Source organism: Amia ocellicauda, chromosome 11, assembly GCF_036373705.1.
Source record: "Amia ocellicauda isolate fAmiCal2 chromosome 11, fAmiCal2.hap1, whole genome shotgun sequence".
Classification (NCBI taxonomy): Eukaryota; Metazoa; Chordata; class Actinopteri; order Amiiformes; family Amiidae; genus Amia; species Amia ocellicauda.
In genome coordinates, this window is record NC_089860.1 from 18,169,048 (window position 1) to 18,182,064 (window position 13,017).

General features: G+C 40.2%; 1 protein-coding gene across 1 annotated transcript; it reads right to left on the reverse strand.

Annotated features, from left to right (window-relative positions):
- Positions 1-7,921: 7,921 nt before the first annotated feature.
- LOC136763074 (H-2 class II histocompatibility antigen gamma chain) lies at positions 7,922-12,363 on the reverse strand. Its single transcript, XM_066716796.1, has 9 exons — positions 12,124-12,363; positions 10,449-10,621; positions 10,264-10,355; positions 10,092-10,148; positions 9,880-9,963; positions 9,561-9,663; positions 9,119-9,328; positions 8,819-8,872; positions 7,922-8,587 (listed from the first exon to the last, which is right to left on the reverse strand). Exons 1-9 carry the CDS (start codon positions 12,210-12,212, stop codon positions 8,580-8,582), a joined length of 870 nt encoding a protein of 289 aa, XP_066572893.1. The 5' UTR covers positions 12,213-12,363; the 3' UTR covers positions 7,922-8,579.
- Positions 12,364-13,017: the final 654 nt, after the last annotated feature.

Consider the following 13,017-nt stretch of genomic DNA (forward strand, 5'->3'; position numbering starts at 1 on the left):
ACCCACTTTCAAAGCCACTTCCTGGAATATCTGAGAACAGAAACATAACTGTCAGTCTCACTTCTCACCAAGAATTACACCAGAATGTATACCCAGATAAACTAGCTGTAAAACTTACTAGATTTATATATTTGTATTATTAAAATAATACAATTTCATATTGCATATTAGTCAGTTTATTTTATTTATTTATCACATTTGTCAATGGTGACTTTATATAAATATAAAAATACTATGTCTTATACTATATACTATACTATATACTATATATACTATAGTATACTATAATGTCTTATGGATACAGAAATTAAGGTTACAAAGATGTAATGCTACACAGCTTAAATAGTTTACATGTTTTATGTACACTGTTGATAAAGCACAACAAATGAACTTTAAAAGAAATGCAAGGGAACACAGGGTTTAGGATTAGGATTTTTTTTCAGTTTCCTGTAGAAAACATGCAAGAATACTTGTAAGATAACACAGCAAATAGTTTCACTTTGTGAAATGGGAATACTTACAGATACAGCAGCTTCCATTGCTAAAGAGAACTGAAACTAGCATCAAGAAAGGACCCGAGATCAACAATACATCAGCCTGTGTTTAGTTTCAGGGCTCTAAAATATTAATAGGCAGTTCTCTTCTGTAGCTGTGCAGCTCTAGATGGGAGATTGGGTTTCAAAAGGGAAAGGGACAGTTGATAAACTAATCTTGCACAGAGTAGTGCAGGACATTTAATTTACTAACTAAGACTCCACTGGGATCCCATAGTACCTCAGAAAACAGAACAGAGTTCAATTATAACAATTGCTCAGATGGCCACTCAGGGTAGGACTTCTCGTTAATAACATTGTGTTTCTTCATTGGAAATCATCTCCATGTGTGTTTCCCAATATCTGAATAATGGATGCCTGGTTACAGTCTGTACTGTTTTTCAGCCTGCCCTCTGGGTTGCCTGTACAGGAGTTCTGTGTTCTGTTATAAAAACATTCCCACTTAATTTCTGCAAGCCTGTGGCAAAGGAGAGGAAAGAAAACACTAGCAAGAGATGCTGCCACATGAAAACAAGAACTAAGCCATTAACAGCAGCAACCAGAAGGTATTAATGCATTCTGTGTTCCATATTTATTTCCAGTTAATTGCATCTATATTATATAGCCTCCTCAAATACTAAGACCCCAGTTTTTAGACAAATTAGTAGAAGCACAAGCAGTAGTATGGTCTGTTGATGTTGATACAATAGAAAGATAAGTATGATAGATGGATAGATAGACAGATGTACAAATAAGATCCACTCTACCTACAACAGGTCTGAAAGGAATCATCCTCTATGTTCTCCATATTAAACTTTACTACAGTCGGCAGTTATAATCAGTTATTATACCATTGGGCTCCAGTTGAGTAATTAATTTCTTAATTTCATATAATTTCACTCCTGTGCATAACATTGTACAGCACTTCAATTAAGTAAGGTTATAGTTTGGTTTACCATGACCTCTAGTGGTAATTCTCAGTAAATTGCAATATTCTCAATTGTTTTACAGTTGGTTGTTTTGTGTAGTGTATTTTTTAGTATCCATTTCAGTTACCTCGAGCAAGTCTTCCTCTCCATATAATCCTTCCCTTCTTGCATTGCAAATTCCTTTCAAATCACACAATAAACTCAAGCCTGCGCAACTCTGTTTGTTTCTAGTGACATCATCTAATTAATAATCATACAGCATAGTGCGACACATATCTACCTGCAAGCGCACTCTTGTGCTCGAATGGATACACTCGCCAGATGTCAAGACCAGACTTGGTATCGATAACAACTCCTGACTCTCTACAACAGTCCGCTTTAGAAATCAACCAGCGAAGATATCAGCAACACACACAGAGATAATAAATACATTCCCTGACCTCCTTCCGGCGATTATTCAAGACACATCTTTTCAGTTTGTACTTTGAATGTAGTAATTTATTCTCTGAAAGTTCTGTCATAGTTCTTGCATTGCATTATTAGTACTCGTATTGTTTATTTTGATTTCCCCTATGCCCCCTTTCTCTTAGCTCTTAATGATGACTTCACACCTTGTTTGCACTTTAACAATCTAGGATGCACTGTTTACTGTATATTTACTGTATAGAAGCACACACTATATACAAAACACTAAATATTGAGAAGCATACACTATATACGATCAGCCATAACATGACCACTGACAGGTGAAGTGAATAACACTGATAATCTTGTTATCATGGCACCTGTCAGTGGGTGGGATATATTAGGCAGCAAGTGAACATTTTGTCCTCAAAGTTGATGTGTTAGAAGCAGGAAGAATGGGCAAGTGTAAGGATCTGAGCGACTTTGACAAGGGCCAAATTGTGATGGCTAGACGACTGGGTCAGAGCATCTCCAAAACTGCAGCTCTTGTGGGGTGTTCCCGGTCTGCAGTGGTCAGTACCTATCAAAAGTGGTCCAAGGAAGGAAAAGCGGTGAACCGGCGACAGGGTCATGGGCGGCCAAGGCTCATTGATGCACGTGGGGAGCGAAGGCTGGCCCGTGGGGTCCGATCCAACAGACGAGCTACTGTAGCTCAAATTGCTGAAAAAGGTAATGCTGGTTCTGATAGAAAGGTGTCAGGACACACAGTGCATCGCAGTTTGTTGCATATGGGGATGCGTAGCCGCAGACCAGTCAGGGTGCCCATGCTGACCCCTGTCCACTGCCGAAAGCGCCTACAATGGGCACGTGAGCATCAGAACTGGACCACGGAGCAATGGAAGAAGGTGGCCTGGTCTGATGAATCACCAGTTCAAAGTGTTGACTTGGCCTCCAAATTCCCCAGGTCTCAATGCAATCAAGCATCTGTGAGATGTGCTGGACAAACAAGTCCGATCCATGGAGGCCCCACCTCGCAACTTACAGGACTGCTGCTAACGTCTTGGTGCCAGATACCACAGCACACCTTCAGAGGTCTAGTGGAGTCCATGCCTCGACGGGTCAGGGCTGTTATGGTGCCAAAAGGGGGACCTACACAATATTAGGCAGGTGGACATAATGTTATGGCTGATCAGTGTATACAGAACACTATATACTGAGACACATACACTATATACTGAACACTCTACAATAAGATGCATACATTAAGTAGTTAATTTCAGCTACATATAAATTCAACACAACGTCACTGAGTAACATTTATTTATGTATTTATTTGTTTATTGATCATTTCACCAGGAAATGTACCTATTGAGACAGGGGCCTCATTTACAAGGGGGTCCTGGAACACAGAAAAACAAACAACAAATTATCAAATGTGTGGTATAACATTTAAAAAGAAAATTCTAAAACAAAATACAAATGAATACTCAATGAACTGTCACTATTTACAGGGGCGGTGGTTCATTTTTGATGAGAGCAACATAATTGGACAGTCAATGGTGACCAACCATGGTTGCTCTTCAGATTGCTTTGCTGAACAGTAGGGGTGCTCAGGACCATTGGATTGTAGCTTTGGTCGTCCAGCAGTCTGACGCCTCTTTGACCCTGCCTTTGAGTTCCTGCAAGTAACTGCTGTGGGTTGACAGGGGATCATTGGACCTGGACATCGGGCTGCTCTTCTCAGAGAGGTAGCTCTCTAGGCTGCTAAGCTGCTTGTTTTGCCCAAAAAAAGAAAAGCTGACAGCAAGAGGGAGGGGTTTGTTTTTAACTCTCTGTATTTCCTTGCCATTGCCACCAACCCGACTGAAGTAGTCATCTTGGCTCAGCCTCATCATGCCCTTGACCATGTTCCTGATGAGCTGACTGGCTGGAAAATCAGGTAGAGTCTCTTTGGAGAGAATGAATAGGCATATTATAAGATGTAAAATAAAAGGGAGAGAGAGTCTCAGTGACACTCAAAATGGAATTCACTGTTTTAAACCTTTTGCAGTTTTGCTACATCACACAGCTTTTTAAAATAATTGTACATTTAACTAAACCCATTCTTGGTCACTTATGACATGCTGATAGTCAGCAACAACACTTGAGGTTGTCTGACCCCTCTGAGAGTCATATTTTAAACCATATACTGTACAGTTACACACGCTTAGTCTACTTCACCTGTTGGATGTCAGATGCTTTAATGTTGCATCCCTGGGCAAGGAATCTCGAACCGCTGGAATGCGTCCCAGCAGCCAAGTGCAACATCCGTCACATGCGCCTCATAGTAGGCTTCCACATGTGTTGTTAGGAGGTCAAACATCTGGGGCAAATTGAATGCCTTTGTCCTCTGTAGGATCTTGTCCTTTCGGAGCTGCATGGCTGCCTCCACATAATTGTTCATGTCATTATCCCGGGTTGGCATGTCCTCTCTAAAGCTGAGTGCCCAACACTCTCTGCGACTATAAAGTCTTTCTAGGTAGGTCATGAATTTCTTGTATCTGCAATTAATTGAAAACATTTGTTTCTACTATAGAATGTCAGAAACAATATAGAACTGCTCCACCCTGTGCATCTCACTGACATAAAGCATATCTTTTACAATCCTGAAGAGGGTCTGTCTGTCTTTCATGTCTATTACATGCTCCTTACTCCACAGCCATCTCCACACTGCTTGGAGTAGGTGGAATGTACAAAACAGTAGTGTTGCCTCCTGAAAAGCTCTGCCTATTGCTCCTCTCTGCATTGCTATCATCTGTCAAGAACAGACAAGGGCCTGCCTCACCTCCATGTTCCCAGAGGAATCAATGAAACATAGTTCTCCACTGTGTTTCATCTGAGGAACTCATTGCATTAAGGGGGAGCATATAGCAGCTACTGGTGCTCCTGCAGAGGACATCTTTAGCTTTGCACATATCTCACCACCACACTTCTGATTGTACTACTCAACCTGCCTCTCTAGGGCTGAAACCATGTTAGGCCCATTCTGCTCTCCAAACTGCTTGAGCATCTTCTGATACAATCTGCATATTCGATTGTTAGTCATTAAATGGTGTTGTTCCTGCATATATTGAGTGACCCAATAAGTTGTATCAAGTGTCTATATACAGCTCTGGAAAAAAATTAAGAGACCACTGCAAATTGTTCTTAAATCAGCATCTCTACATGTATGGCAGCCATTCCAATCATATTTTTATTTGGAATTTGGGAGTAATGTTGCCAGTAGTTTATAAAATAAAACTAAAATGTTCATTTTAACCAAACACATACCTATAAATAGTAAAACCAGAGAAACTGATCATTTTGCAGGGGTCTGTTATTGTTCCTCATAGCATACTTCTTGGCTGTTGCACAGAAGCAAAGCCCCATAGAGAGAGGAGAAAGAGGCACAGAGAGAGGGGGCTGAGGGAAGCAGCCATAAGAAGTGCCTCTTCATGCAAGTGGATCAGGACAGCAAGTGAATTATTGTGTTCAGTTAGTAGTTTGTTCCAGATTGTGACAACTCTCTGTGTGAAGAAGTGTCTCCTGTTTTCTGTCTTGAATGCCTTGAAGCCCAATTTGTGTCCCCGGGTGCGTGTGTCCCTGCTGATCTGGAAAAGCTCCTCAGGTATGATGTGGTCGATGCCTTTCATGATTTTGAAGACTTGAATCAAGTCCCCACGTAGTCTCCTCTGTTCCAGGGTGAAAAGGTTCAGTTCCTCAGTCTCTCAGTAGGACATTCCCTTCAGACCTGGAATAAGTCTGGTTGCTCTCCTCTGAACTGCCTCTAGAGCAGCGATAACTTTCTTGAAGTGTGGAGCCCAGAACTGTACACAGTATCCAGATGAGCTCTAACTAGTGCATTGTACAGTCTGAACATCACTGCCCTTGTTCTCAATTCTACACTTTTGACAATATACCCTAGCATTCTGTTTGCCTTTTTTTTTGCTTCCCCTCATTGTTTGGATGGAGAAAGTGAGGAGTCCACATAGACTCCTAGGTCTTTCTCATGCGTTACTTCATCTAGTTCTGTTCCTCCCATAGTGTAATTATAGTGGACATTTTTGTTACCTGCATGTATTACCTTGCACTTGTCCACATTGAATTTCATCTGCCAGGTGTTGGCCCACAACTAAATATTATCTAAGTCCCTTTGAATAGCCTGTGCTGCTGAGATTGTATCTGGTGAGCCACCTATTTCAGTATCATCTGCAAATTTGACAAGTGTGCTAACTATCCCAGAGTCCAGATCATTAATATAGATTAGAAAAAGCAAAGGTCCTAGTACTGATCCCTGTGGAACTCCACTAACAACCTCACTCCAGTTAGAAGCAACTCCTCTAATCGACAGCCTCTGTTTCCTAGACATCAACCAGTTCATAATCCATCTACTTACATTACCCTGAATGCCTGCAGCTTCCAGTTTGAGGATCAGTCTTTGGTGTGGAATCTTATCAAAAGCTTTTTGAAAATCTAAGTATATCATATCATGTGCTTTCACTTTAGTAAGACATGATCTGCCTCATCTAAACCCATGTTGACTATCTCCAAGAATATGGTTTTCATTAAGATGATCCTCTATTTTCTGTCTAATCATTTTTTCCAACATTTTACAGGTGATGCAGGTGAGACTGTTTGGTCTGTAATTTTCTGGCTCAGTTTTGTCCTCTTTCTTGTGGATTGGAATGACATTTTCCGTCTTCCAGTCAGTTGGCACATCCCCTGTTCTAAGCGTCATTTGGAAAATTTGAGTTAGCGGCATATATAATAATTAACAACATCAGCTCAGAGCTTTCCATGTGTGAGAAAAACACAGTGGCTAGTTTCTTAACATCAAACATTTTCATGAAAACCCTTAGTATGTTTGCTTCGTGGCCAACTCCACTGAGCTGCGTTTATTTTGTGAGTGAAGGCATTGTGCATTAAATTTGTGTTATAAACATAAACTTTAAACGTAACTTTTACCACTTCATAAAAGTAAGCGGTCTTTAGTATGATTTTGCTCCCATAAGGATTGCCTCTGTGCTGCAGCTGGGCTGTAAGGCAGCACTGGTTAAACGGGTTTGAAGTCACTGGTAGGTGTTGATCATTCATTCATCTGTCATCTGTCACTGGAATCAATGCTCAACAGTGTGTCACTGACTAACACCTTCATTGTGTGTTTGTATGTATGTGTATATCTGCTCTAGCATAGCCAAGTTGTGGTCGAATGTGGTAGTGGGCATGGGGGCAATCCCCGCATTCCCCCAGCCGTCTAGTCACTTCTTAATCACTGACATCCTCTTCCAGGTGTTCCGTTCAGCATTTCACCAGGTCTAACTTCATACATACCACCCACCCCCTGCTATTTTTTTTAATTTTATCCAAGGGTCTTAAAAATCTCCCAGCTCATTACAGAATCGTTTTTGTTTTTGTATGCTGAATTGTGTGGCATGTCCAGGACTTTCCACATGCTGCCTGTCTGCCTTCTAGAATTGCCCAGAAGCAACAAAGAGGGCATAGAGAAACAACTTAACTCAATGAAAACGCAAAGTCAGTTTTAAGGTTAATCTCAGTATTAGTTCAGTGTCAGTCAGTTAATGTTAATCATTTTAACCCAGACAAATTATTAAGGGTTTTCAATTATATTCCACCCTATTCACCATTTTTTTAGCAGCCATTACATATTATATATCACTCCAAGATAACTCATGTCACATGTTGGTGTACAAAGGATAATTACTGAATGGTACAAGTTAACCTTTGTTGGAGATTAGTTACACTTGACCCTAGGTGTAATGCAGCAACATTTAACTTAACGGTTCCATAAAATGCACACAATGATACAAAAGAAACTAAAAGGGATTGTATAATTGATAAATAGTAATAAACTTTAAATATTCAGTTGGTATGATCATCTCCCAAGATTCAACTTTGTATGTATTAGGGCCTAATGTTTGTGATTGTTTTGTACCAGTGGCTGTTCAAATTGTTTTGGAAAGGAACTATTAAAATTAAAATATGCCATACTGAACACATAACTCCGTCAAAAGCAGCTGGTTAGAAATACCATCTTTTATTTTCTCACTTCACATACATTTACATCATTTAGCCCTCTTAAAACTTCAATACATCTTAACTTGTAAGCACGTTAGGTAAAAGAAAGAGAATATTTTCTTAAATCTAATAAACAAATCATTCAGTTGAAGATTTTAAATTAAAAAAATAATAATAACTGCAGTGAAGACTTGAATTTAGGGTTGGTGTTTCCATGCATGTTTGTGGAGATGTGGAGTTCAGTGTGTGGCAGATTTCTACAGCTACCAATTGTGGTTTTAATGCAAAGTACTTTTTGTGGATGGTGATCTAATTATTTTGTGCCCGTTTGTAATTAAGATGCCTTGAAATGGCATGTATAACTAAGTGCAAGGGATCATTCAACACAAAAGACTTCACCACAATCACAAAATGTAACAGGTCAGTCCAACATGGTTCACTGTTACAGTCAATACAATTATTAGGTAAAGATTTTAAAACAAAGTTACTTTAGTCCCTCAGAAAAAAACTAAATCCCATTTTCCTTAAAGTATTTATCTGCTTGCCAAAAGCGGTTAGTTTCAAATAAGCATTCATTAATATATCCATTAATACATCAGTATATCAAATTTGTAGAGCGCTTCATAGCTGTCTTTGACGTGCATTCCTCCCAGTTATTTTACTCATCTACAAAATAAACAAGAAATGGTTAGATTTTCAGTCTTTCAGATACCATACAAACGTTAAAATATAAACATTTACAGTCATATATATCAAGCCATGGGAAGTACAAGAGAATTGACCACTGTAGATTCACTCATAAAAACTCTTGCAGACCCAAGCATTTGATTACATGCTTCTTACTTCACAAGATAATGCATTAACTGGTAATTGAAAGCAATTCCTAGTTGACCTCACCTTTCATCTCCAGCATTCTGGGAATGCTTGGCATGGCCATCATACGTGCAGGTCCTGTAGGACAAAGACATAAGGAGGGTTCACATTGATCAATCTGGTTCTCTCATTGTAGCATCATGTAAAATGATTGAGGTGATCTGAAACTCAATCTGAAGCAACTGGACAAGATTAAGGAAGGAATATGAACATATTAAAATCCTAAACTAAGAACCAAGAACCAATTCCTGTTATCGGCTGCATGTCCTCACTTAATCTAAACCCAGACTTCAGTTCACTTTCGAATGATATTGGCTGACCTACCTGCACCACCATCACACTGAGGTCTCTCACTGCGGGTTGCAGTACCGGGCACCTCCTTTCCGTCCTTGTCGACACACCAGCAGAAGCCGGTGCTGTCCCAGCACTGCAATGGCTCATAGTTACCCTGCTCATCACATTTGGGGCGGAAAACCCCAGGATGCACTGTCTTGGAATTGGCCTCCACCTGGCATTTGGTTTGAATTCCGGACTCTGCAACAGAAAATTATTCTCTCAAGGTATTTGTGTGTTAGCTGCAGTGTAAGACTCAACAGATCTATGCACTTCACAATTGCAAGTGAGCACTGTTAATATTATCCAGTTCTCACATGATTAACAATTAACACACTAATAGTGAGCAGGACGAAAACAATGAGAATAAACAGGAATTACAGAGGATATATATATATTTTTTAATCCATATCGTAAAGTATTTTTGTGTTACCTTCAATAGGAGTAGTCTGCTCCACAGGAAGAGGGGTTGGCTGAGGTGGTTTCTGCTGGGCCATCTGGAAGACCAGCCATTTGTGCATCCAGGACTCAAAGTCCTGCAGGACAGGAAAGTGAATTAAGTTAAAAAAAAAAAAAAAAACACATGGACACCTTTAAAATCATAGCATTGATGCCTGCAAGTGCAATTTTGGTACTGCCTACACAGTGACCAGCAGGAGCTTACACAATAGTGTTATATGTTTTTTTTCTCTTAATGCCCTAGTTTTTAGGTCATAATTGTCTCTTCATAATACAACACTGCTCTCTCTCACCTTCCACTCGGACTCCTCCATTTGATCCTTCATGCTCTTCAGGTTCCCCTGGAAAGTCTCATTGAACTCAGGAAGGTTCTGGTCCTGTTAGAGAGAGGGAGCAAAGACAGTCGGTAAAGGTTAACCAGATTTATACTTCCGGAGTACATGAGGAAATCTAGGGAACACTCATAAGGTCAATAACATTTTATATATAGTCCTTTTTCTTGTACCTGCAGAAGGTCCTTGACTTGCTTCTCCAGGCTGACAGTGGCAGTATTTTCCAGTTTCTTTGAGAAGAAAAAGGAGGAATATTTAGAATGCTATTAGTATGGCAACACTATCCAAACTCAGAATGTAAAAGATACAAAACAAATGTTAAACATGTGCTAAACAACTAATCACCTTCATGGGGGTCTTCTTTGGCTTCTCTGTGTCATCTAGGAGCAGGGGCATTTTGAACATTGGCATATGCAGCATCTTGGGGACAGATGGTGCTGAGGGAGGGGAAAAGAAAAAAAAAGTGTGAACATGGGCTTCATTTCTATAGATCCCTTGAAATTATTTTTCAGAGCCACCTGGTTGCGTACATGATTGTTTGCGAGTGTTCAGCTGCTGCTTCAGACTCTGGGTGTGCTGCTCCAGATTTGAGATCTGATCCTTCTGAGAAAGCACAAAGTATGCAGTGATGGCTTGGCCTGCAATCAGCACGCATGCCAGCAGGGTAAAGCCAGCGATTTTGTACCCACGGTTGGACAAGGCTCTGTAAAAACACAAACCACATTAAATGAAAGTCAGCCCCAAAGGAAAATGTATATTCAGCTGCGGTCAATTTCTCCCTTAGAGGATTTTTTTCAAATCATTCACATTCTTTGTATAGGCCATCTTAGGTCACAGCAGACACAAAAATATAACAGTGATAATGTATAGTGTGATATTATGTTTCAGATTATTTTTGAAGCAGGAATGCAAGACTGCCCTTATTCTTTAAAATCAATGCATACATACATGAATAAACACGCAGAGGTAAAACAAAAAAGTGTTAAGACACTGATTTGTATAATGTATAATAAAATTGCCAATCCCTAAAGACTGGTTCATTATTGATCAAAAAATAAGTAACTCCCTTAAATCTATCAATGAAAGTCCTCTTCCTTCAGGGCTTAAATCAGGTGTTGGTTCCAAATTCTCTACATCATTTTGCCAAAATTCACGCTTGGTTCAAGAGAACAATTGAGATTCTTTATAAACTGATTAAGGATGGCCTAAAATGATCGTATGACCCCCCCCCCTCCACGAATACGGTTTGCGCACAGGTTTTATTTTTAGGCTCCATTCCATCTCACAATGAATGACATCGCGAACGCTGTATTCGAGGTAGAGCTCTGACGTCACTAGTTGCCAGGCAGAGGCTGCTTTTGACGGCATCAAGAGCAGCAGAAACAGCAGCGAAGTAAAATCCATGCCCAATGCCACGCATGCGTAATAAAAATACAACCCTTGTTTTTTTGTTTTGTTTTTAATCACTTTTTTGTTCAGTGACACTTAAATAACTGCTATTGGGATTTTTCAGTCATCCTACTGGGTGGCCGAAAACGTTTCTGTAGGTTATGATGGGGTTTTTTCACAAGCTTAAAAGGTTTTGGGTGAACAAAATAATTTTAAAAATCCAATAGATCTATTTAAGTCTCGTTTGAAGGGTCAACATACTGGATTTGTTACATTACGAAAGACGTATCTCCCAAAATATATACAACAGATTGCCAATTAACTTCAAAGGAAGTTATACGTCTAACTAACATTACAAACTGTTTTCTAGCCAAATCCCAAATACTGCATGTTAAAGAACCATAAAATACACATGTCCGTTTAATATGAAAATGCGTTAGTAGTTTATATCCACTCACACCAAATTCTCATAAACAAATCTACTTTGTCCCGTTTCAAATGTAAAACCATTGCTGGTGCCGTTCGTGCGGGGCACATTTCCGCACTTCTGCGCACATCTGCAGGATCCCGTCGCTCCCATTGGCGGAGCGGCGCAGACCTGCGGAAATCTGCGAACGGGACCATTAGAGGACCGAGCGCCTGCGCGTCCGCACGCTCTGCGCCTGCCTAGCTGCAGGTGACGCTGCGCAGAAGTCATTACTCGATTCGCGCATAAACTCCTCTGAAAAAGCCGATCGCTTTAAAGTCTTGAAAAGTGGCATTTTTGGTGGAAATCAATGCAAAGCTTTTGGGCAGTGTATTCAGCCAGTATCTTACCCCGTCTGTCCGTTTTGCATTGACACAACAGTCTCATCACTGGGGGGGACTTCATTCCTCAAAAGAGACTCGCTTGAACCCTCAGCCATCCTTGCAACTGTCCGCACTGGCACGTCCTCAGCAGGTGCTTCTCGGATGATAAAGATGCTGATCAGGCTGCGCACAGTTTAAAAACTTCAAGAAATAAGGAAGAGCCTGCCCTTTCTCAGTCCGCTGTATAGGAGGGGTGAGCAGAACTGAAACCAGTCCTTATACTGGAAACCCCCATATACTGGCGTGCAGGGGGGGGGGGGGGCTGAAGTGGCGCAACTAGTTTCAGTGCAAAACTGCAATTCCTATTGGCTGCTCAGAGAACCATCATCAGTAGACGGACAGACTCTACCTGTGTGCAATTGCAGAAGGCTTTTCCTTTTGCCTCCAATTGGCTCTGAACAAATGAAAAACGATTGATATTTGGTATAATTCCTCTCCAGGGTTGTGACAGACATGTTGTGATTTGTGTCCAGTGTGACAATAACATGTGTAATGTCATTTTCCCGTTAGTGGTGTATTTCAGGGTATGTAGTTCATGTCATTGTCTGTTCTTTGAAGTGACTTATTTGTGACACATCTGAGTGACACAAATATTCAGCCTAGAAATATGTTAAGAAAATTGATTTACGTAGATGTAGCAAGTGCAGTTACATATGTATTTATATTTTTTACATTATGCCATAGCTTGATATGAGAAATATGGCATTACACGGTTTTCTGTGTTTTTTGTCAGTATAAACTGACAATCTGAAATAAATGGGAATTCAAGAAGTACTGTATTAAGCATGTTGCTTTATTCACATGCAATTGTGTTTGTGATGAAATGGTCAGCCCCTACATCTTACTCATGGTAATATGTTA

Bases quoted from the DNA above. Each gene is read 5' to 3' on its own strand.
- LOC136763074 (XM_066716796.1), bottom strand. From the start codon at position 12,212: ATGGCTGAGGGTTCAAGCGAGTCTCTTTTGAGGAATGAAGTCCCCCCC. The intron at 9,664-9,879 runs GTGAGAGAGAGC...CCTGTCCTGCAG, and splicing joins TGGAGGAGTCCGAGTGGAAG to GACTTTGAGTCCTGGATGCA. The intron at 8,873-9,118 runs GTAGGTCAGCCA...TTTGTCCTACAG, and splicing joins TCAGTGTGATGGTGGTGCAG to GACCTGCACGTATGATGGCC.